Raw genomic sequence first — 24,267 nt, 5'->3', positions numbered from 1 at the left:
GCTTTACCGGGATCAGACATGGCGGAGGAAGGGTGAATTCATCCATCTTCTCCTGCTCTCAGACTTGGACTCTCCTGGCTCTGATTCTTAGACTCCTTTGGGGACTTGAACCATCAGTCCTCCAAATTCTCAGGCCTCTGGACTTGAACCAGATTATACCACCAGCTTTCCTGGATCTCCAGGTCACACACAGCGCATCATGGAACTTCTCAACGACCTCTGTCCCCTCATGAGCCAACTGCTATAATAAATTTCCTCCTATACGTATCTGTATGCATCCTCTTGGTTATGTTTCTCTGGAGAACTCTAATACACTTCCAAACCGTATCCTCACCACTAATGCATCTGTCCTTTCTCTCCCCTCTCTTGGACCTAATTCCACATACTCCACAAAACTTACTTCAAATCTCCTGTCTTCCCAGAAGCCTTCCTTCCCACTCTGATCAGCCTGGCTCTCCCTCTCCTTGAACCCCTTGAGATCGCACTGCCACGCAGCTTTGTCGCACTCCAGCTGCACATTCTGATTCCCTGAGGGTCTGCATTTCTCACAAGCTCCCAGGTGATGCCGCTCAAATCCTTTCCGTGTCCCCCATTTCTCTTTAGTAGGAAATAGGTTTCATTCAGCCTCCTTGGCCCTCCCTGAGTTCCAAAAGGCAGATTCAAACAGTTGCTAATCTGGGAAGGGAGGGGATGCAGAGCCAAGGGAGGAACTGTCAAGAAACAACAGAGCAGCCTTGGGGCAGAGTCCTGGTTCCTTAAGGAATATACATAACAATGCTTGCGTTCCTCTGCAGGAACTAAGGCCCCCACTCAGGTGGAGGATGGGAACTTCAGGTCAAGCACAAGATTCTTGGAGCACCGCCCTGTTACCTCACCACCAACCAATCAGAAGTCACACACCCTGCAGCCCTCACCCCAAATTTTGCCTTTAAAAACCTCCCTGAAAACCATAGGGGAGTTTGGGTTTTTCAAGCACGAACCACACATTCTTGCTCGGCCCTGCAATAAACCTTCCTCTGCTCCAGACTCCTACATTCCGGTCTGTTTGGCCTGACTGTGCATTGGGCACGTGGACTTTTGCTCAGTAACACTGCTGCTCCATGAACCCCATTTTAAGCAGCCAAGATGTAATGGACCTATACGTACACATTAGTCAAGTATATTTACCAAAATATGAACAATGGTTATCTCTGGATGCTCCCTTTCTTTTTCTTTATATGTTTCTGTATTTTTCATTTTTCTATCAATGGATGCAGATTACTTTTATAATCAGAAAATGTATATAAGTATTCAACTTTTAATGTTTCTCACAGTATTCAAAATTAAGTTTACACTCCTTCCCTCAGCACCAATAGCTCTTTGTGATCTGGCCCTTGATGGCTTCTATGTCCTGATCTTCTGAAACCTCTGAATACATATCCGCGTGTCCACTCAACCTTCCAAACCATCCACAGTTCTCTGGATGCCTCTCCCTTACTCCCTCATCCCCCCACCTTCCTCACCTGGCTCTTACTCTTCCTTCAGGTTAGCCTCAAGTGGCTCTTCCTCCAGGAAGCCTCCCCTAACTCCCCATCTCTGCTCTCCGCTCTGCACTCCAGCAACGACCAGAGACACCTTGGCCATGATACTTTTCACCTTACATGTTGCTTTATTTGCCCACCTCCCCTACTAGGCTGGGTTTACTGAAGGCACAGACTATGTCTTTATTTCTATATCCTCAGCGTCTAGATGATGCCAGGCATATAGTTGGCACTCAGTACCTGAACGAATACTGATTTGTAAAATGCAATGGGTGTTCCAAATATTGGTTATTGTTATACTCACTTTGAAGATGAAAAAATAGGTTCGAAGAGGTGATGAGACAGGAAGGAGGCAGGAAACAGCCATTAAAGGAATGACACAGCAATTAGCACCAAGATGGTGGAAAAGTCAACTCCCAACAGATGTGGAGACCCAAGATGGCGGAAGATTCGCCCCCCAGTGAACCTTGAGCTTCATAATACACACTGTAATGTACTAGCTTGGGGAAGTACAGGTGCCATGACGTTCCGAAAGCTAACCATGGAAAGTCAAAGAGAGGGCGGTGGCCCAATTGCTGGGAATCCCTGCCTCTTCCCCATAGCAGTTCGAACAGTCCTCACTTGTTAGCATATAAGAACTAGCAACACCACGCCCAACACCATGCCTCGCAGTCCCGTTCGCGCTCTCTCTCTCTTGCTTTCTGAGACAGTCCACACTCTGTCTATGGAGTGTGTATCTACTTTTACTTTAAACACCCAACCCCGCACCTCTTGGCCTTTCTCTTGCCTTCTGAGACAGCCTGCGCTCTAGTGTACATCTCCCTAAGTAAACCTACCTTAACTCACCTACGGCTCACTCTTGAATTCTCTCCTGTGCAAAGCCAAGGACCCTCACCTGGGGCGTGTCCCAGGGACCCGCTTGAGACCTGGGACAGGGTCATCCTCTCATGTCCCATTTTCCTGTATCAGTTAGGGGACTTGCCCTAAGGCTCAAAGCTAATGCATCAGAGAACCTGGTTACTGTGGGATTTATATATAGCAATCTATGTACATGCATAATTATTTTAAGTTGCTAATCTCTTAATTTCAGATGCATTCTAACAATCCCTCCCCCGATGATCATTTCTCATGATATTTTTGTCTTTTTGTTTTGTGTGTCCCTCAGCTGCTTACTGTGGATACAGATGATTTCACTACTTTTATCTTTTAACCTTCGCACTCACTTTGTACGTGGTTGATTTACTACCTTAACTGTAATATTTACTTTTACCGATGAGATTTTTTTTCTTTTGTAATTTTCATGTTTCTAGTTGTAGCCCTTTCTTTTTTGCTTAGAGAAGTTCCTTTGACATTTCTTGTAAAGCTGGTTTGGTGGTGGTGAACTCTTTTATCTTTTGCCTGTCTGTGAAACATTTGCTCTCTCCATCAAATCTGAACAAGAGTCTTGCCGGGTAGAGTATTCTTAGTTGAAGATTTTTCCCATCCATCACTTTAAATGTATCGTGCCACTCCCTTCTCCTGCAGAGTTTCTGCTGAAAAGTCAGCTGGTAGCCTTGGAGAGTTCCGTTGTGTGTGGTGTGTTGCTTTTCCCCTGCCACTTTTAATGTTCTCTCTTTATCTTTAATTTGTCCCATTTTAATTACAACATGTCTTGGTGTGGTCCTCTTTGGTTGATCCTGTTTGGGATTCCATGCTTCCTGTACCTGGGTGTCTGTTTCCTTTCCCAAAGTTTTCAGCTATTATGTCTTCAAATATGTCTTCTGCCCCCTCGCTTCTCTTTCTAGGATCCCTACAATGTGAGTGTTAGTACACTTGATGTTTCCCTGAGTTCTCTTAAACTGTCCTCATTTCTTTTTTTTTTTCCTGTTCAGTTTCAGTGATTTCCACTCCTCTGTCTTCCAGCTCACTGATCTGCTCCTCTGTATCATTTGATCTATCATCAATTCCTTCTAGTGTATTTTGTTTTAATTTCAATTATTGTATTCTTCAACTCTTTTTGGTTCTTTATATTTTCTAAATCTTTATTAAAAACTTCTCACTGTGTCCATCCATTCTCCTGAGTTCTTCCATCAGCTTCATGAGCATTACTGTGAACTCTTCACCAGATAGATTGCTGTTTCCATTTCACCTAGTTCTTCTGGGGTTTTATCTTGTTCTTTTGTTTGGAACATGTTCTTCTGGTGCCTCATTTACCTAATTTGCTGTTTTTATTTCTGTGTATCTGGTAGGTTGGTTATATTTCCCAACCTTGGAGAAGTGGCCTTTTATAGAAAATGTCCTATGAGTCCCTGCTGTGCACTCCCCTCTGGCCACCAGAGAGCTATATTCTCTAGGGGTGCCCCTTGGATGGTTGCCTGGGTCTTTCTGTTGTGTTGGCTGACTACTGTGGGCAGTCTGGTTGGTGTGACTGACCCCTGGTCCAGCTGGCTGCCAGGCCTTGCCTTGGGTGGAGGCTGCCAACTGCTGGTTGTTGGGGCTGGGCCATGAGGTAGCTGGCTTTGGAACCCCGGTGAGGGGGGGGGGTGGTTCTGGGGCTAGTACAGGCTCACTGGAGGGCAAAGCCAGGTTCTGGGATGGATGGTTGTGAGGCCAGAGTTCCTGGATCTAGTGTCGACCTGCTGGTAGGTGGGTCCAGTTCCTGACACAGATCACTGCAGGTTCTGGGGTATCCCAAAGCTGGTGCTGGTGAGTGCAGCTGGATCCAGGGGCAGCTGGCTGAGGAGTCCACGGTATCTTGGAGCTGGTGTCCAGTGGACAGAGTCATGTCCTGAGTTCTCTGTTTACAGAACCCTGGGGGCCCTGAAGCTGGTGTCAGTCCACTAGCTGAGGGGCCCAAGATGTCCCAGAGATGGTGCTGGACAGTTGGCAGTGAAGGCCAGGGCCTGGGGGATTCCTGGGACTGGTGCTAGCCTCCTGATATGTTGGCTGTGTCCTGCCAAGGTAGGCTGGGGCTCGTGTCTGCCCACTAGTGGGTGGGGGATCCCGGAGATGCCAGGGCTGGTGCCCAGCCACCAATCAGTGAAGCTGAGTCCCAGGGCTAGTGGCCACTTCCAGTAATGCCAGGTCCTGGCATCTGTGGCTGCAGGGCCCTGGGGTCTCAGAGCTGGTGTCTTACCGCTAGTGGGTGGGGCTGAGGTCCAGGGGGTCCCAGGGCTAGTGCTAGCTCACTGGTGGGCAGAGCTAGATCCCAAGATCTCTGGATGCAGGGCCCTGGTAGTCCTGGAGCTGGTGTTTGCCTGCTGGTGGGTGGGGCCAGGTCCTGGGCCAAATGGGAGAACCTGAAATCAAACCCCAATATTCTAATCCTCTTACCACTGTTTTCATTAAATACTAAAAAGAAAAAAAAAGGCATCAATAATCAACCTTTATCCCTCACCCAGACCCTTTTCCTAGCTGCGTTTGCTGCTTCTCCTGCCCATTCGCCCCTCTGTGTGTTTATTTGTGCTCCTCCTTCCCCTGGATTGCCCTCCCCTCAGCACCTGTTCCACATGCCCCACTGATGCCTATCAAAGGGATAGCGACCCAGCCTTCAAGGCTCATTTCAAATCCTGTATCTCCCGTGTAGTTATTCTTAAGGGTCTTAGTGAAGGGGCCGCTCTTCTGAATTCCTACTGATCTTACTGTCTACACCTGCACAACACTGGCACACACACTACCTCCTATCAGAGCTATTTGTGAACATCCCATGTTCCTGCCTAGATTATGGTTATGTTCCTAAGCAGCTGTCCTTGTCACTGCTCTCCCCAGAGAAAGGCAGAGTGGTGCAGTGGCAAGAAAGAGGCTTTGAGCCTAGGCTTATCTGGGTTCTAATAGGGCCATATATATGCCCTCAGGTAAGCTATTTAACCTCTCTGAGCCTCTCTTCCTCATCTGAAAACAAACTTAGCATCTGTCTTACAGGGCTTCTGTGAGATTTAGGAATAATATATATAAAGCACAATAAAATGTTATACTCATAACACTAATCAATCTAAAATACTCCTTGGGCTGATTATAAGGGACACATGAGATAACACATGAGACAGAGATTTGTAGACTATGAAATTGTCGTGTTAATTTTTAGTAAGTGAGACCTGGAATACACTTTTTGTTCTTACATGATATGACTAGTATAGACCTCGAAGATGCCCCCGTTGATTAACAGCAAGTATATCCTCTAATACCCAGGCACTTTGGCTTTCAAAATATTTGTGATCAAAACTGTTAGACTGAATTCACTTAAAAGCTAACCAATAAAACTGATTAAATTCTGTGCCCCAGTTGAGGTCTTGATCTATACAGCACCAAGCAATGTTGAACCTAACGTCTCTATTTTCATTAATTTCGTGCTTTTTTTTTTATCGTAAACACAGAACATTACCATTTCCACTACTGAAACCCTGAGAATGCTACCAAAGGCATGAGAGAATGGCAACATCTGTCTCAAGCCAGCTCAGTACACTTCCCAGCACCATTTTCAATCCTTGGGTTTCTAGACAAAGGCTTCCTGCTCCATACTCAGCCAGGACCATTCAGGAGAAAGCAAATCCCACTGCAGAGCTATTCTCTCTGCAGCCGCCAGAGGGCCCCACAGCATTAGCTAGGAAGCAAGGACACACCCTCTCCCAGTACAAACCACCACCCATCACCCCCACACAGCAGCTTCTCCTAGCTTCCAGCCCTGAAACAGGATTGCTGGGAAACCCCAGAGCTACTTGCTGGCTAATATTGTTAAAGCTTCATTTTATACCGAGCAGCCAGCTTGTCACAGGGAGTCTGAGTCACCAGGGCCCCACAGAGTCACATTTCTGTGGGTCTAAGCCCTCCCCAGCCACATTCCAATATCCATGAACACAGAGTATCTATCTGTTAAACAACTTTCCCCTTCATACAGCCCTCAGGATTTCTGTCTGAAACACCACTTCCTCTCAAGCTTTAGAAAAGAAAAGGTAACTGCATATGAGACTGGCAGACTACAGCCCACGATGGGCAGGCTCTATCTTGCAGAGCTCTCTCCAACGGTAAGCATTCTCGGGGTCCAGACAAACTGGTGTTCTGTTCTGGGATGATTACCTAACTCAAAGTACAGCGTCATTTTCCCCTCCTTCTTTGAGAAGACATGAAAAATCAGAGTTCCTCATGACTAAAGGATGGAAAAAGAGGTTTAGAATTCCCAGGGGTTTTTTTGTTGGCCACCCAGTCCATAACACAAGCAGACCCATAAACTTGTGACTAATTTTCAAGGCTTTGTCTGTCTCTTTTTTTGAGTGTTTTCTAAGAGGCTGGATATATTCAGGAAAACACTTTAAAATAATTGAAAGGCCTTGTACATAAATCACTTCATATAATCCCCATAATAACTGCCCCCCAGGACAGGCATTTGAAGCCCACTTCATGGATGAGGAAACAGAAGGCACAGAGACTCACATGCCCGTGGCATAAAACAATCGTCAGCAGAGCCAGGACCCCACACAGGTCTGTCTGGCTCCAACCCACCCCCCACTTATTAATAATAATTATAGTTAACACGAGTGGGGTGCTTACTATGTGCCAGGCCCTCTGCCAAGTATTTACATGCATTTTCTCATTTATATTCACAACATCCCTGGAGGTAGGTACTCCTTTAAGTCCATTTTCCAGATGGGAAAATTGAGGTTTGGAAAGGTCGATGTGATGTGTTCAAGATCACATAGCTGGCCCTGGGCCGGCAGGATTCAAGGAATTTTCCTGTAATCAGTACAGGAACAGTACAGCCAAAAATAGTGGCTTCATCCTCAGTTCCAATAGGAAGCGGGTACAGTTTTCAAACTCACACATTGATGTTCCCAAGGATTTGACCAAGCCTATGATAACCATTTCTGATGAACCAGACACATTATATAAGCGCCTGTCAGTTTCAGTAACAGGCCATGATAAGGCTGTATTGGACAGTTATGAATGTTTTGCCATGCTTGCTGCTAAAGAACGTGATATCTCTATCAAAGTACATGAACCTCCAAGGAAAACAGAGCGATTTACTCTTCTCAAATCAGTGCACATTTTCCAGAAGCGCAGAGTTCAGCATGAAATGAGAACACTTTACAGATGCTTAGAGTTAGAACATCTCACTGGAAGTACAGCTGATGTCTACTTGGAATATACTCAGCGAAACTTACCTGAGGGAGATGCCATGGAAGTTACAAAGACAAAATTAGAACAGTTACCAGAACACATCCAGAAGCCAACCTGGGAGACAATACCAGAGGGAAAAGAAGAAGGCAAGTCATGAAGTCTAAGGGAGACCACTTGCGCTGGGATGTGAAATGAGGGTGGACCAGACGTGCATGTTAAGTGGAGGGCGTCTCCAGTGAAGATGGTGTCGACAAAAATGATCAATAAACAACAAGAATCAGGGGAAAAAATCACACAGCGAATGAGTGGTAGAGAAAATATGAGTCACTCCCAATTCTGGGCTCTTAACCCCTCTGTTCTGTAGCCATACCATCTCTCTGAATGTCCAGCCCCCTCCCCCGTGCTCCCCTGCTGCAGGCACACTGGTGGTTTCCAATCCCCATCTCAGACCAAGCCCTTCACCACCTCCCAGCCTCTGCACACACTCTTGCCTCCACCCAGAAAGCCTCCTTCTAGCCTCTCCCTTATTTGCAGCCAGTTTCTCTTCTTCCTCTAAGTCAGGTTTAAACGTCCCCTCATCAGTGTAGTGTTCCCTGACTTTCTACTTCAGTTCTCTCATTCAGAACTCTTGTTTTTCCCATCAAGGCACTCATTACAACTTGCCAAAAATTTTATATTAGTTTTGTTTTTCTGCTTTACTTGTATTTTATTTGCCTTTCCCACTAGACTGTAAGGCCCATGAAGGCAGAAATTCGTCTGTCTTGGTCCCTGACACATCTCCAGCCCCCAGAACATTCTGGGTATTAGTAGGCACTCTGTAAATATTTAGTAAGTTGTAATCACTAGAATGTGCAGCTCACCTACAGAAGAAAGCAGACGGTTTCCACTCCAAGCTCAGAGTCCTCCAGTGTTTAAAAAAAAAAAAAAAAAAAGGCCTTCAGCTTCTGCTGTTCAAAGAGATAAGTCAGCATAGCCAACGCAGCCTCAGTGGAGCCCTCCCAGTGCCCAGAAGGAGGTCTGCTCAAAGGTGTTCACCCACAAATCCCACACCAGAGACCTTGGGCCACAGAGCAGCCCAGCCTAGCCCCCTTAAATCTTCTTTTCTGCGGCCAGGGATCACACGGAAGCTGACCTGCTGTCCAGAAGCTGCTGTGTGCTGGGGCCAAGCTGGATGCCCTCACGGCCAGGAGTTGGTTCACTCTGCCACCACCCCAGAAGATGGGTGTCTAGCCCTATTTCACTCTTTAGGAGACAGGTTCACCGTGGTGAGATGACTTTCCCAGAGCCACTCAGTTGGTAAGTGACTGAAAGGATGTGAACATGTAGTGACAAAAACAGCAGTTGGGCCAGAAGAACTAATAAGAATTTAAACAGTAGATCAGCCATATGACAGTCACAGAATCTTGAGTTCCTTCCTGAAGTACCTGGATAACAGTATCTGATGCTCATTTCCTGAGTTGTTTTACAGATGCTAAAACCCCCCACCAAATGGGAGACGGTAACTACTTGCTGACCGTGAGCACAGGGCCCCCAGACCTACTGGGGTATGAAGACCGACAACAACGTAAACCTTTGTGACACCACCCTTTTACCTTCCACCAGCCAATCAGAGAATTGTGCATGCGTTGATCACACACCCTGTAACTCCCCTCCCTCATTTTGCCTTTAAAACTGCTTCCCTGAAACCCATCAGAGGGTTTGGGTTTTCTGAGCATTTGCTGCCCCAGACTCCTTGTCTTCAGCCTTACAATTAATGCTGCACTTTCCTTCGGCACAAACTGATGTCAGTAGATTGGCTTTACTGCTCACAGGCAAGCAGACCCAAGTTTGGTTCAGGAACATGTTCAGGGCATCCCAGGTTCCCCCAAGAAAGGCACCTCTAGGGACTCATCGCCATCTAAGGCCCTAAGGGACTTTGCGCTCTCCCCATGCAGAAGTGGGGCAATTCGTGGAACAGATAAGATACCTCGCAATTCCCTGCTCTGATACGTGCTTTTCCCTCCTGTCAGCCCCTGTTTACCCTTTAAGACCCACATAAACAAACAAAAATGGTAGTCCCTGACAAGAATCTATCCTAAGAAAATAAACCTGTGGGCAAAGATGTTTATTCAAAAACAGCCCTTTTATATATAATTATTATATGTGACAGTAAGAAACTGATAACATTGTAAATGTTAAACAATATGGGGAAAATTTAATAAATTATATTTCCCTATTTAGGTTGCACTAGTAAAGCCACACTTGGGGGTCTGTTTTTCTGTTTTGTTTTTGGGGTTGCCGGCAAAAGTCTTGACGAGGGAACTGTAAATCAGTAATTCTCAACCAAATTGCCACAGAGGACCTCTGTGACTCCTTACGAGGGCTCTGTAACTGATGGATAAAGTTTCCTATTGCTACAGTTATGATTCAGGCCATTAACACAGTGTCTGGGCAGACAGAACTTGGCTGCCCATGGTTTCTGTGTGGTGCAGGGCATAACCTGATGAGTATGAAGAAACAAAGAAACTGTGCACTTGCCAGACCTGCCAGAACTTTGCCCTTTGAGTATCTAAGAGAGAGTTATCAAGGCAGTAGATCATTCGACTTGAACAGTGCCACCATGATCCTGAAGTGTGATCAGTATAATAGTGTAATTAGTGTATGTGCCATTTAATCTTTTTTTCTAATTGAAATATAGTTGATTTACAATGTTGTGTTAGTTTCTGGTATACAGCAAAGTGATTCAGTTTTACATATATATATATATATACATATATTCTTTTTCATGTTCTTTCCATTATGGTTTATTACAGGGTATTGAATATAGCTCCCTGTGCTATACAGTAGGACCTTGTTGTTTATCTATTTTATATATTATAGTTTGTATTTGCTAATTCCAAACTCCTAATTTATCTCTCCCCAACTTCCTTTCCCCTTTGGTAACCATCAGTTTGTTTTCTGTTTCTGTTTCATAAATAACTTCATTTGTGACATATTTTAGATTCCACATGTTAGTGAATCCACACTTAGTATGATAATCTCTAGGTTCATCCATGTTGCTGCAAATGGCATTATTTCATTCTTTTTTATGGCTCAGTAGTATTTCATTATGTGTATGTACCATATCTTCTTTATCCATTCAACTGGGGTTTTTTTTTCCAGTGCTTTTTTTGGGGAGGGATGGGGAGTAATTAGGTTTTTTTCTTTTTTAAATGGGGTATTGGGGATTAAACCCAGGACCTTGTGCATGCTAAGCATGCACTCTACCTCTGAGCTATATATACCCTCCCCTCATTCACCTGACAATGGACATTTACGGTGCTTCCATGTCTTGCCTATTGTAAATAGTGCTGCTATGAACATTGGGGTGCATGCATCTTTTCAAATTAGACTTTTCTCCAGATATATGCCCAGGAATGGGATTGCTGGGTCATATGTTAAGTCTATCTTTAGTTTTTTAAGGACCCTCCATACTGTTTTCCACAGTGACTGCAGCAATTTACATTCCTACCAACATAGGAGGGTTCCCATTTCTCCACATCCTCTCCAGCATTTGTCATTTCTAGACTTTTTGATGATGGCCATTCTGACGGGTGTGAGGTGATACCTCGTTGTAGTTTTGCCACTTAGTCTTTTTGAGTATGCTGCCAAAAATACTAGCATTCAAAAGAATGCCACTCTATTCATTAGAGTTATGCTGTAACAAATAAATTCTCCAGTTCCTGGGTTCTTTCCCACCCACATAACTAGCCCAGTGAAGATGTTCCTGGTCAGCTAGTGGTTTTCCTCCACTCAGTGACTCAGGGACCCAGGCTCCTTCCAACTGTGGCTCTTCCACCCCTAGCGTTTCAGAGTCCAGCAAATGGAGAGAAAGAATGTGGAAAAGTCACTTCTTAACCCCCTTGGCCTGCAGGTGACATACATAGCTTCCAGCCCCATTCTGCCAGTGACTGGTCCCAGAGTATCACGTAGATGTAAGGGGCACTAGGAACATAATTTCTGGCCTGGCAGCCACTTCTCAGCAACACCTCTACACTATGATGGGAAGAACACACACTTTTGGTGGACAACCTGCCCTCTTTGCTGCAACCACCAACCTAAGAATTGAGAATCACTGGGTAAGAGGTTTTCTTGCTAGTGGCATGGAAAAATGGGAAAATACCCAACACTGCCTCATTAGTAGACAGAACGCTGCGCCCTGCTCCCAGCGTTCTGTACACTGGAGCACGCCGTGGGCCTGGTGGTGAGCACGCCGTGGGCCTGGTGGTGAGCACGCACACTGCCTCCTCTTTGTTCCAGGAACCACACTGTCCAAAGCCTCTGTCCCCATGCCTTTGAAGGACATTCAGTCTTCTCTCCCCACATCTCCCCTCTCCCCCAGCCACTTCCCCATCCTTGCTGGACAGCTCTGGCTCAGGGGCTAGACCCTGGTCTGACCAGCTGTCACTAGGAAAACAGAGCTGGCTCCACCGTATGCGCGTTTGTACACTGTATGTAACTACTTTCTGGAGAAAGAACTGCCTGGGACCATTTGCCCTCGAGAGAGGTCACAGGCACAGCAGGTACTCAGAGCTCCGTGGCCCTCCCAGCACCTAGAGTGAAAAGCGCTGCGGAGGGCAGAGCCGGCGCCCACCCTGCACTTTGACCGCTGCGCCCTCAGCAGCTGGCACAGCAGGAATGTAACCTTTTTTAATAATCAGACTTAAAACTCACAATAAATGTTATTGTTTTTTTTTTAATATCTATTAAATGTTCCTCCTCCAGGAATTGTTCGGCAATCACTCCACAGGAACTTGGAGACCCCCTCCTCAGTGTTCTCACAGTGTCCCATAGTGTCCTTGACCATTCACTGAGCTCACTGGATTTTCACTGCTTGTTCACCTATCTCCCAACATAACTTGAAGCTCTTTGAGGGTTGGGACCGATTTTCCGATTTTCGAATCCCCAGGGCCTAACACATACTCTAAGAGCCCCTAAATGTTTGTGAATCAAATGAAGAAATCAGATAAGCAGTATAGCATATGCAAACTCCGGTGCTCCGATCCTAAATCCAGCTGCATCTTTCCTGGAACTAAAGGGATCCAGGATTTTCTCCACTCTTGACTGTAACCGGGGGCCTAGGAAGAACTTAGGGAGCCTATGGGAAGATTGCGCAGGACCTCCCCCGAACATGTAGCAACAGGATTGTAGGAACTCAGCAGAGTGAGAGCTGCAATACAAGCGGAGTTTTCCTGGCAGGAGCCAAGATTAGTCACATGGTGGCACTTGGAGGATTCCCCAAGTCTGCTCATTCCTTTGGGATCACTCACTCCTCCCAGGACCTCCCCTGGGAACAAAGGAAAACCCAGGACTTGGCCCTGGGCCCTTTTTCACCAACAGCTGCTAGTAGTTTGCAGTTAACCCTAAACTACAATAAACGTCTAAGGCGGGGGGGGGGGGTGCGCAGGGAATAGTGTCAGCTAGGAAACACTTCCATTTTCTCCAAATTTCTTCTAACGGGCTTTGAGACCCAAGCAGGCCTATTTCAGGACAAGAAGGAGATTTTGAAGCTGGTGTTAACAATAGCAACTATAGTTGAAACTGAACTCTCGACTAAGTGAAACCAGTCACACTAAGAGGGGTAAATCCCCAGTTCAACAAAGGGTTTGTACCGCCCTGAGGCCAAGCCAGGCAGCACCCTCCCTCCCCAACCGCGGGCAGCGGGCAGGCCGAGGCAGGAACTCTGCTTCTCCGCAAGCCGGCCGCCGAGCCGGGGGTGAGGCCCCGGAGCCCCTCCGAACTAGCCTCCTAAGGCCTAATCTGAGATTGACCAAGCCTGACGCCTTCGCGGTCTTTAGGACTCCACGTGCCCCTCCCTCCAGTGTCATCTAGAAACTAATTCCTAGACCTGTAGGTTACAGACGAGCCGCTAAAAATCTCGTTCTGGGCCAGCGCACTCCACCCGCAAAACGGCTGAATTCCTTGATTTCCACATTCACTCGCTCTCCAAAACCAAACCCAAGAGGAAGGGCACGGCCGAGGGTGGGGACGTCCTAACACATTCGAGAGCATTCGAGTAGGAAGAGACGTTTACAATGTTGCTCTCACTGGGGGTGGGTGGAGGCTTGAAGGAGCTCCTCTGCACTGCGGGAGAGCGGTGGGTGCGCTGCGCCTGGGGTGTGAGCGCTGGGGCGGGGGGAGGGGGCAGGAAGAGGAGGGAGGAGAAGGGGTGGGGTGAGCAGAGGCCCCGACGCCGGCACAGGCTCCTCCTGCCTCCCCCCTCCCCGCCCCCACGTACTAAGGCGCCCAGCCCACGGCGATCTGCTCACTGGCCGCGCGTCCCAGCCAGCCCGGAGTCCCCGCCGCGCCTCCTGCCTAGGTGAGTTCCGCCCGCCAGTCCCGGGCCGTCCGCGGCCCCAGACCCCTCGCTCTGGGGAAACCTCCACATCGGCTGCTCCGGCTCGCGGGGCCGGCGTCGCGCGGCGTCCCCGGCGCCGGGGGTCGGGGTGCTGGTCGGGAATCGACTGCGGATGCGGGGGCATCCGCTGCTCCGCGCTCTGGGCCACACCCCGGCGTGGCGAGCAGCGCGCCTGTCCCACTGCGGCGCGACCCCCCACATCCTCGGGGGCGGGAGGAGGGGGCACTTGTCCTTTACTACAGTACCTCCGTGCTGGTGTCCTGGGCGCTGCTGTCTCCTACCTTTCTGTTTTTCTTTACGCTCACTTTTCTACTAATTTCCCCAGTTATCCAAACCCCCGCTTCTGGCCCGCCTGTTTCTTTGTGGGCTCCGGCTGCAGGCTGCCCTCTGTCCAGATATTCGTAGCCTCCTCCTCCTTCTAGCTGGACGGTCCTCGGGGAGGGCTGGCGGCTCCTTTTCTAAAGGACACTCCTGAGGCCCACTCCCCGATGCTTCAGATTGGGCTTCCTGTTGTTTGTCTGCTAGACGGGAAGGTTCTTACTGCCAACGGATGGAAGAAGGTCCATTTGTTTTCTTTACGAAGCAGTTTTGCGGGGTGGAGGTGGGCACAGTGGGGTATGTGAAGTGATATTTGTACAGAAAGGGTTCCCTTCTTGCTATCTGAATTGAACAAGTGGAACTATACAGAGATAGAGGAAGAGCAGGCTTCATGAAGGATATCCCAACCCAGAATAAGCTGGCCCAGTGCAGTGAGCCGTTGGCACCTGGTCACAACTTGAGCTTGGCCAAAGGAATGGCGCTTGGCTACCCCCAGCCCAGGATGTTGCACTCTCCAGCCTCATCCGGGCTCCACCTAACTGAAACCCTGGCCGGGGGGCGAGGGGGGGGTGTGCTGGAGGTTGCGGGGATATGAAGCAGAGCTGCTGGCTGTGGGCGGGGCACCGCTTAGTCCTGGGCCAGACTCTGGAATACATTAAGCCAAACTCTGGAATACTTTAGGCCCACCCCTTCCCCTCCCTCGAGCTGGGAGCTTTCTGCAGGGCGTGGTTAGCACAAAGGGCTCCCGGATACACCTAGTGGAGGCCTGCGACTCAGTTGTGAGACCATGTGGGTGTGGCGCTGATGGTCCCAGCTTCTCTCTGCCTGGTGGTTCAGGCAGAACACACCCTGAAGGAAAATGGGAACTGTGCCATCTTAGAGAGCATTTTCCAAGAGGAAGTGAGTCACACCAGGACTGGCCAGCAATCTGAAGGACAGGTTTCTTGACTGACCTGTGGGTGAGGGCTGCAATTAAGATTGGCAGGGCCATGGCAGGACCGCTGCTGGGTTATCCGCCTGTATGCCTGCTGGCAGGCTGCCTCAGCTTTACTTGGGAGATAGCTTTTCCCGTTAAGAGGTCCCCAGTAGCTACAGATTCTTTTCCCCTGCAGCTTGAATTTCAGCCTGCAGCAGTCGATTTTTACATCCTGCCCTTCAGGTGAGACCAGGCTCATGGAAACCTATCAGTGATCTTTGCCTCCGATGTGTTGCAGCAAATTGCAAAAGATAATGCCAGGGGTTAGGGCAGGAATGAGTTCATATAACTCATATGAAATTTCTTCATCAGCCCTGTCCCTAGAGATTCCTGTCTGATTTCCATGTCATCATCTCTTCCAAATGATGTAGTCCTTCCTTGACAGCCAGAAACTACTCTCTTCATCGTGGTCCTTGATCCACTATTTGGAGATTCTTATTTCTTCAAACTTTCTTGCGGGTCTGCAGGGCAGAAAGCACCTTGATTTCCAGCTGATGCTCTTCCCTGGCTTTTCCTGCACACATCAGATGGGCCTTTTCCTCCCAGGTCTGCCTGTCCAGCAGCCACTCCAGTGAGGTCAGGCCTTGGGCTGTGTGGAGCTGAGACTGGGTGGTTTCTTGCTTTCCACAGACAGCTCCAAAAAATGTGACTTTTAGAGCACTACCCACTTGGTGTGCCCTTGATACAGTCCAGTGTTTTAAAGCTGAGGGAAACAACAGAATCCTTTCAGAGTTATAATGTGTAAATTAGCACTCAGAGTGCTGGGAAAGCTAGACTGAAGTTTTAGGATCTTTCTTAAGCTTCTCGTTTTCCTGGAAACTCAATAATATTGGGGATCACACATCAAATGTAAAAAGAATGAATTTGCTTATTTTTAACTATTTTCAGCACTTCCTAGCCCTCCATTAAATAATTACCACCCAATCCACCAATGGATTTAACAGCAGTTGTTGCAATGGCTGTTTGCCTATTCTGGCTGATGCCTGACAATTCTTTAAGGAAAACTGAATGTACTCTGTTGTGGTAGAGAAGGCTTCGGAGGTTCTTCTCCTCCTCCTCCTCCACCTCCTCCTCCTTCTCCTCCTCGATTGCATCTGGAACTTTTCTTTTGCTGCCCACTTTTTTGGTGGGTGAGTTTTATGTCCGGTGAAAGATGGGAGGGACAGCCTGGATCAGATCCATTGAAAGAATTTGATCCCTAAAGGGAATTCAGTTTTCTTTTTCTTTTTAAAATCGCCAAAGCAAAAGGAAGGAAACCTTAAACACATTTTAGGTAACAGATGTTTGTTTTTAGTGACACTCTGCCAGTTACTTTCTGGGTGGGCTGTAAGAAAACTGCGGTATGGACATGACACAGAAGAGCAAAGTGAATCAGACCTCTTACTCTTTAGAAGCCTCCTTTTTGAAATTATGGCCTGGATCTGGGCATGAGTCCAGAGCAAACATTTGGTACTGCTTAGGAGTAGACACTTTGTGAGGCCTCCTGCTTCCCTGCTACTCCCAGGAGGATCAAAATTTATATTGTTCCCATTTCCTTTTTTACTGATTCATTGAGCAAGCTCTGAGGGCAGGGTGCTAGCTAGTTGGACCCTGCTCCAGGAGCCCACACAATCTAGTGGGGAAGGAAACAGAAACACAGTAACTAGAATTCAGGATACAATTTTAAACAGTATGACATAGCTGGTGAACTCCCCAAAGGCAGGCACCATGGAGCTGGGCGGGTGGGGAGCGCCGGTGTATTATGTGTGCACGTGCACGTGTGCTTAACTCCATAACTGGGTGATGCAAAATAGTTGCTCAGTCTAGGAAAAGCAAAAATGGAAAACTGAATTCTCAACACTGTGACTAAATTTGTAGAGCCTAGAATTCTTTTCTGTAGAGAAAACTACACAGAGAAAGACATCTGAGCTTCCACTCTTCAGACCTGTGGACAGACATCAGAATAAAATGATTCAATAAAAAGTAGATGAACAATGAGGTAGATAGATCCTGTGAAACCCAGTGAGAGGGCGGTAAAGTGGGATGAACCAAAACTCGAGGTGACAGCAAGAGTGAGAAGAGAAAGAAAAGTCCTGTGGGTGGCCTGACCTGTTCAGCAGGACACACAGTGTTCTCCTCTGCTTCGGAATGCACTCTGCTGTTCATTCCTAGGCCGCCGCTCTCCTGGCCCTTCCCAGCCCTCACCTCCTCCCACAGAGCTCTGAGCGGCAAGGGTTTCAGCCCAGACCTGGGTAATCACACCTGCACCTCAGCTCCAGCCAAAGGGATTGTTTGATTCATTCATTCTCTCGTTAGCAAACGTTTATTTAGTAGTTCGTGGATAAGACAGAATAATTCACAGTTCTTAACCTAGAGGAACTTAAACCTAAGATGGAGAGACACAGGTAAATGATTACATGGACTGAGTGTTTCAGGTGCAGGAGTAGGTTGTCTGGGGGACAGAGAGGACATTGCTGTCTCTCAGCCCCAGGCCCGCCGCCATCCAGTGTGTGTTTCCAAGTCCCAACCCTGCCCGGCAGTGGCAGAGGGGTTGGAAATGCTGGATTCAAGACCCTCAAGTGCAGCTAATTTAGCAACCTACGGTCAGTGCTGCCCCCAGCCCGGCAGGCCCCGCCCAAGGTGGGAGGGCCAGGCGGGCGGACTCAGTGGGCCTCCGAGCCCTGTGGGAGAGCTGCGCAGCTCATCTGCTAGCCCGGAGAGCAGTGTTCATCACGTTTCCCCCTCTTCCTTCATCTTATTTTAAAACCAGTGTGCTGGCTTCCCCTTCAGAACAGAGTAACTTGCTCATAGCGCTGGTCAGCTGGTTCCTGATGAGACTGGTCATCTCCTCCGGTTTTCAAAGCTATTTTCACTCCCACTACCTCACATCTCCTGACTGGCCCCTGTTCTGCGTTCTTATTGCAGACAAATAGGGAGTCCGGCTGGCTGCTGCATCCACAGCCCATGTGCTGAATAAACAGCGAGGGGAGGCTGCAGAGGGGGTTCCGGTGGCCCAGGAGCGCTCCTGGCCCTTCACAATGGGCATGGACAACCTGGGGCTGGGTTTGGAGTGACCCGAGACCCGAGTGCTCACTCAGGGAAGGCTGGCCTCACTCTCTTGAAGAAGATATTCAAGGGTGGCCAGGACCTCCTCAGCCTTACAACTTTCTCAGAAGCCCCTAAATTAGCCTGGTTCCCCGTTTAGGGGTCCTTAACGTCCTGCAGTCCCTTTCTTACTTCTCTGGCTTCGCAATGCATTTTCCTTCGGCGCTGCCCTGTGATGGAAGTGATCTCGGTGCCCACAGCCAGTTCCAGTTTCTGGGATCTTTGGGCATCGGTTGTGAAGTGCTCTGCCACTCTGAGCGGGGACACAGGTATTTTTAAACTCGCGTGGTGGCTGCCTCCTTTCCTGAGTTACTTCAGATCTGGGGTCGGATGCCACAGCCTTCTCCCATAGGTGACTCAGTCCAGTTCTCTTGAGTTGCTGGACTTCAGAGCCAATCCAGGCAAGGCTGACTCCCTCCAAGCCCACTGCCGTGTGAAGCCAGATCCTGGCTGTGTGGGAAGAGAGGGAAAAGGGTGTGGTTCCCCTGGAATTCATCCCACAGTGGACCTAGAATTTGCTGCTCTCTCGAAGAGAACTGCCTTCCAGATGAATCATGCCTGACTCTGGTTTACTGCATTCTTCTAGAGTAGCACATTCTTTGGCGTGCTGATTCCTGTACTTTTCTGGGGGTGGGATTTTTGACTCAGCGTAATTGCTCAATCCCACATTCTCCTCTGAACGACAGCATTCAGGGATCTGTGTTGAGCACGTGTATGTCAGCAACAAGAACCAGACTGAAAGCATGTCTCCAGTTCCTGCTGGGGCTCTTCAGAGAAGGCACCAGCCCCTCCTCCAACCTGGGATCAAAGACTATTCTTGTGGCTTTTGGGGGGAGTGGGGGGTAATTAGTTTATTTATTTCTCGGTGGAGGTACTGGGGATTGAACCCAGGACCTTGTGCATACTAAGCACAGTGCTCTCTACCACTGAGCTATACCCTCCCCGCCATGACTTTTTGTTTTTGTTTTTGTTTTTGAGTGGTGTTACAGTCTCCATTCAAGTTGACCTGCTTCCTCTGCAGTCGTGATTTTAGGTGGTGTTAGCCAAAGCTACTTTGTTCTGGCCAAAGCATGCCTTCCAATTAAGCAGAATTCACTGAGCTTCTATTAAGTACCAGGCACTGGGTCTGGATGAGATGTACGCCACCAGTCATTATACTTGAACATAACGACCTGACGTGTTCCCTTTCCTTTCTTTTAAACTATTCACAATGAAAAGCTCTTCCTCTCCCCACTGTACCCCGGTCTGTAAAAGTAGCTCTTCTGTCAAGCGCTGCCAAGAATATATCAAGTCCTCAAAAGAATTAGGGCATACTATTACTTGTTCCTTCCCGAGGAAGTAGATAATGGGCTTTGGGGAAGCTTTTATTTGGGTAGGGCATCTGCACATTACCACCTAATATGCAAGTATCTTTGTTACAATCGCTAACGAGTTCAGAACTTTAGTAAAGAATACGTACCCAGCAGGCAAGATTCATTTTGTAAGCAGATTTCTAAACCCTAGAGTGAGACTGAACCAGGTTACCTGGTTAAGCTTGGAGAGCCAGAGTTTTCATATTAAGCAGGCCTGACTGTGTGGGGCTTGGTACTCAGCCATATCTAAGATAGAGTCCCATTTACCAGTGCCAAGAGGAATGTGAAACACCCGTTCTTTCAGCAGGTGCTCTGTCAGTTAAAAGGGGGGTCCCTGATCCTGCTTTTTCAAACGATCAGAGTTTTTATCCTTCATTAGGTGATTTATCCAAAATTAGCAGGTACCTGGATAAATCCCTCATTCAGAACATCAATACCTGGGGTGCCTCCTTCCATCAGCAGGAGGCCCAAAACCTGGGGTGATTCGGTCCTTATAGTCATGGGCGTTTACAGCTGGAAAGGATTGAATGGATGAGGTCATCTCCCTTCCTCCAGCCATCCTCAAAAGAACGGCAGTGCCTGTGGCTTAAAAGTTAATGTAAATTCCGTTTCTTTACATCCTTTAATAGGCTTCAACAGACCTCACCAAAATGCCGTCTCAAATGGAACACGCCATGGAAACCATGATGTTCACATTTCACAGATTTGCTGGGGATAAAGGCTACTTAACAAAGGAGGACCTGCGAGTACTCATGGAAAAGGAGTTCCCTGGATTTTTGGAAGTAAGTGTGGAAAGGCTCAGAAAGAACCAGGCATGAAGATCGATGCTTCTGGGCCCTGGTTCCTCTCCCTTCCTCTTTCCACCCTTTCCCTCTGGAAGTCACTACTAGAAAGGTGTTTTCATTCATTTACTTAGTAAACATTACTGAGTGCCTACTGTTTGTAAGATACTGGGAGGGAGACAGAAGGTAAAGAAGACACGGCCCCTGTGCTCAAGGAGCTTACAGTTTGGAGATGAAATGAGACTACACAGAAATCACCAAAGACGAGGTTTGTTAGAAAGATTCCATCTGGAGCCATCTGTGTCCACTGAGGCAGACTTGCAGGAAAGAAGGCCTTTCACCAGAGAATAATCCACCAGGCTGCCTGGTTGCCCTCAAGGTCCACCAGCCTGGCATTGGAGGTACCACATCCTGGTCACATCCACTTTGAGCAACTTGAATCTCCCTTCTTAAATACCTCCAGATAAAGGCTTTTAGAAAATTTTTTTCCAGCTCTAATCTAAAGGAATGGTGTCAAGTATCTGTTGGATGAGAGCCAAGCATTGCTCCAGAAATAACTGCTTTTCACATTGAAAACGCTGTGAAAACACAGGAGCACAGTTTGAGTTTATGCCTCACCTCTGACAGCCTGAGGGTGCCGTGAGGAGCAGACCAGGATCAGCCACCTGCTCAGACACATCACTCAGGACATTAGGCCCCAAGGCACAGCTGTCCTTTTACACCTGAGCCCTCAGGAGGTGGTTGCTGCATTTCACTGGTGGTGAAACATTGCCTAAAAAATAACCAGACTGAAATGCAGGCCCTTCTCTCCCTGCCACAGCCAGAGTCACCTGAAGGGATCGATACTGTGCTCAGTGTGGAATCACGCTTTCGGCTCTAAAGAGGGGAAGGAGGTGATGGGCAAAGGCAGGGTCCTGCCTCTTGTCCCCTGCGTGCTGAACAGCATTAGCCAAGCCCCAACTGCCGCCTCAGTAAACACAGGGCTTTGTAGTGCAAGTGATTTACATGTCATCAATACCAGTCAATAAACATATAAATAGCTTAACTCGTCTCTGAGGGCTGCAGCTAGCACGTGAGCTAGAGGGTACTGCTGCTCTGCTTTTGTACGGTTCTGAGACACAGCCCCAGGCCGGGAGTTAGAAGACCTGGCTCTGCCCTGACACTGGGGCATAGCTTCCCTCCTCTGTAAAATGAGAGGGCTGGGCCTGGTTATCTCCAAGATCGCTTTTACTTTTTGTGATCCTTCGAGGCAAGCATAAAATTCAAGGACCAAGTGTGCTCGCTGGGAGCCTGCCCATTACACAAACAAAGGTGCTCTTGGTCTGCTTCTGAGCACTTGCTAACGGTGTTGCTGCACAGAAGCCGGGATGACTATCACATGAGACTCAGACCCTTCCTCCTAAAGGCTTTGTGGCTTGAGAAACATAAAGGATGTATGTAGCACCAAGTACTGAACACTGCAGTGTAATTTATTCCAAGCATGGGCTCATAATTCCAGGCACACCCACACTCTCTGCACTGACAGAGTGTTTTGTTTCTAAAGTTGACCCCTTATGTCATCCAAATTTCACTCCTTCTGACCACAGCCAGGAAGCTGGGGTTGAGGCCAGAATTAGCTGAAACCCACCAAAAGCAGAGGTAGCTGAACAGAACAGGGTCTAGTTGATGGTTTAGGGCGTATACGAAATGCCACTGCTTCTTCACTCCTTTACTTAAGGGATTTCTGAGTGCAGTTTAGAAACATCCAGCACACTTGGGACGCTTGAGTGTCAGTCCCCTCACCCATATACAATCAATGGAATTCATAAATATTTTACGTGAGCCCTTTCACGCCTGTAAAGAGCCGTATTTCCCTCTGGTTGATGGCACAGACCCGACAGGAGAAACTGCACTTTCCCACTTCTAAGCATCATCACTGCAAAAGGGAGTGATCGAGCCAATCACCACGGAAGCAAGACCGAAAAAGAGGGATGGGGAGGATCTTGCCTGCGCATCTCGGCTCCACGCGTCGAGCGTCACAGGGAGTTTATGACTCCATCACACAGACTGCTTTTGAAGTACGTCCAACGTAAAACACCCAGCAAAGAGCACAGGACGGCGTAGACTGACCAACTTATTAAGAATAGAAGTGACCTTAGAGACATTCTAGTCCAACCTCAGTTCTTAGTTGCTACACAGAGGCTCATGCAGCGGTGAGACTTACAACAGGTCATCTCGCCAAGACTATGTGGAGCCGCACTAGGTTGGCCTCAGCGGTGCCAAGAGATGAGGACCACCTGCCTGTCCTCTTCAACCCTGACACAGCCCATGGCATCAGTAGCACCTCTTTAAAATCCACAGGACAATGATCTGAAACTTACTCCTCAAATAATCTTATGAGATCTTTCAAAAGGAGTTTCCTTTTTAAAGGACTTAACCACGCTATCAGGAATGAAAGCTTATTAAGAGAATGTCAATTTAAACTATAAGATGGGGGAGTTTGGGGTGACTCTTAGGCAGAATCTTATGATTTTGAAAACTGTGGTAACAGACTGTAAGAAAAGCAAGTCAGAAGGCCGTGCTGGGTTCCCAGTGAACTGAGGGCTCAGAGTCCTGGGTCTCCCTCCTCTGGCACTGAATCTCCTCTTTCTGGAAACAGGCTTGTTTCCAGGGTCTCTATAGGTGCATGAAAGAATGCCACGGAAACCTCCTGCCCAGCTTTAAATATGAATTTACTGAAATGCTCCCTCAAAGCAGTAAAGTACATTTAGGAGACCTCCAAATGTCACTTATGACCTAAACCAAGAATTCAAATGATTAGGAGAAGAAACTCAAAGAAGACTGTCATTGCAACCACTGACTGATATTTCTTGCCTTTTTTTTTTTTTTTTTTTTTTTTTTCCAGAATCAAAAAGACCCCCTGGCCGTGGACAAGATAATGAAGGACCTGGACCAGTGCCGGGACGGCAAAGTGGGCTTCCAGAGCTTCTTCTCGCTGATCGCCGGGCTCACCATTGCATGCAATGACTACTTTGTGGTGCACATGAAGCAGAAGGGAAAGAAGTAGGCCGCGCTGAGCAGTCGCTCCTGCCCTGATAAGAAGTCTCCCAAAGGGTCGCTTAAGGAATCTGCCCCACAGCTTCCCCCTGTATAAGGATTTCCTGAGCAGATTGGGACCCTTAGAAAATGTACAAATAAAACCCAACTCCCCTTGGAGAAGCAGAGAGAGAAAAGTCACTTAAAGCCAGATAAGCTTTTGATTTTTATATTGCTTGCATCCTCTTGCCCTCAATAAACCAAATCCTTTTTTAGTTCTGAATTCAAGACAGAACGTTTGTTCCTTCTTCAGAAATGCTTGTCCCTTGCCTCCTTTCACAGAGGGCCCGCGCGCCCTTGGGCGCCTAGCGCGAGGCGGAGCTCCGTCCGCAGAACCCGCGAAATGGGAAGCACTCTCCACTCAGGCTTCTGAATGGATCTGCCTGCAGCTGTGTCTAGCTAAGAGAAAAATCTCCAAGGATTAAGAGAAGGCACTTCAGGAATCTATTCTAATTCTGTAATTACTGAGCATAGTCCTGCCCAGTTAAATCAGCGCCTTTCTAACCAGCACGTTGAATACCTGAGACGTCTGAGTCCATTCTTCATAGCAGTTTCAGCAAAAATTCTAGGGTAAAAATAAGTCCATTTAAGACAACTAATCAAAAAACAGTCTAGTGTGATGCGTCAGTAACTGTCACATTAACATTTTTTGAGTTGTCGTGAGATGCTGTGACTATATTGAGATGTCAGGAAG

The 24,267-nt window shown here is 47.8% G+C and overlaps 1 protein-coding gene, 1 non-coding gene and 1 pseudogene across 2 annotated transcripts; 2 read left to right on the top strand and 1 right to left on the bottom strand.

The window, feature by feature from the left end:
* The first annotated feature begins 6,484 nt into the window (after positions 1 to 6,484).
* On the top strand, positions 6,485 to 7,767 carry LOC105071783 (small ribosomal subunit protein uS10m pseudogene; annotated as a pseudogene).
* Positions 7,768 to 13,713: 5,946 nt separating this feature from the next.
* Positions 13,714 to 23,796, top strand: S100A10 (S100 calcium binding protein A10). The gene is made up of 3 exons (XM_074349443.1): positions 13,714 to 13,947; positions 20,346 to 20,498; positions 23,383 to 23,796. The coding sequence occupies exons 2-3, from the start codon at positions 20,367 to 20,369 to the stop codon at positions 23,542 to 23,544; spliced, it is 294 nt and encodes a 97-aa protein (XP_074205544.1). The 5' UTR covers positions 13,714 to 13,947; positions 20,346 to 20,366; the 3' UTR covers positions 23,545 to 23,796.
* Positions 19,231 to 19,306, bottom strand: TRNAT-AGU (transfer RNA threonine (anticodon AGU)). Its single transcript has one exon. It is a non-coding gene; the product is annotated as a tRNA-Thr (tRNA).
* Positions 23,797 to 24,267: the final 471 nt, after the last annotated feature.

The sequence above is a fragment of the Camelus bactrianus genome, chromosome 21 (assembly GCF_048773025.1).
Source record: "Camelus bactrianus isolate YW-2024 breed Bactrian camel chromosome 21, ASM4877302v1, whole genome shotgun sequence".
Classification (NCBI taxonomy): Eukaryota; Metazoa; Chordata; class Mammalia; order Artiodactyla; family Camelidae; genus Camelus; species Camelus bactrianus.
The sequence above is the reverse complement of the archived record's forward strand: the minus strand, read 5'-3'. Positions and strand labels throughout refer to the sequence as shown.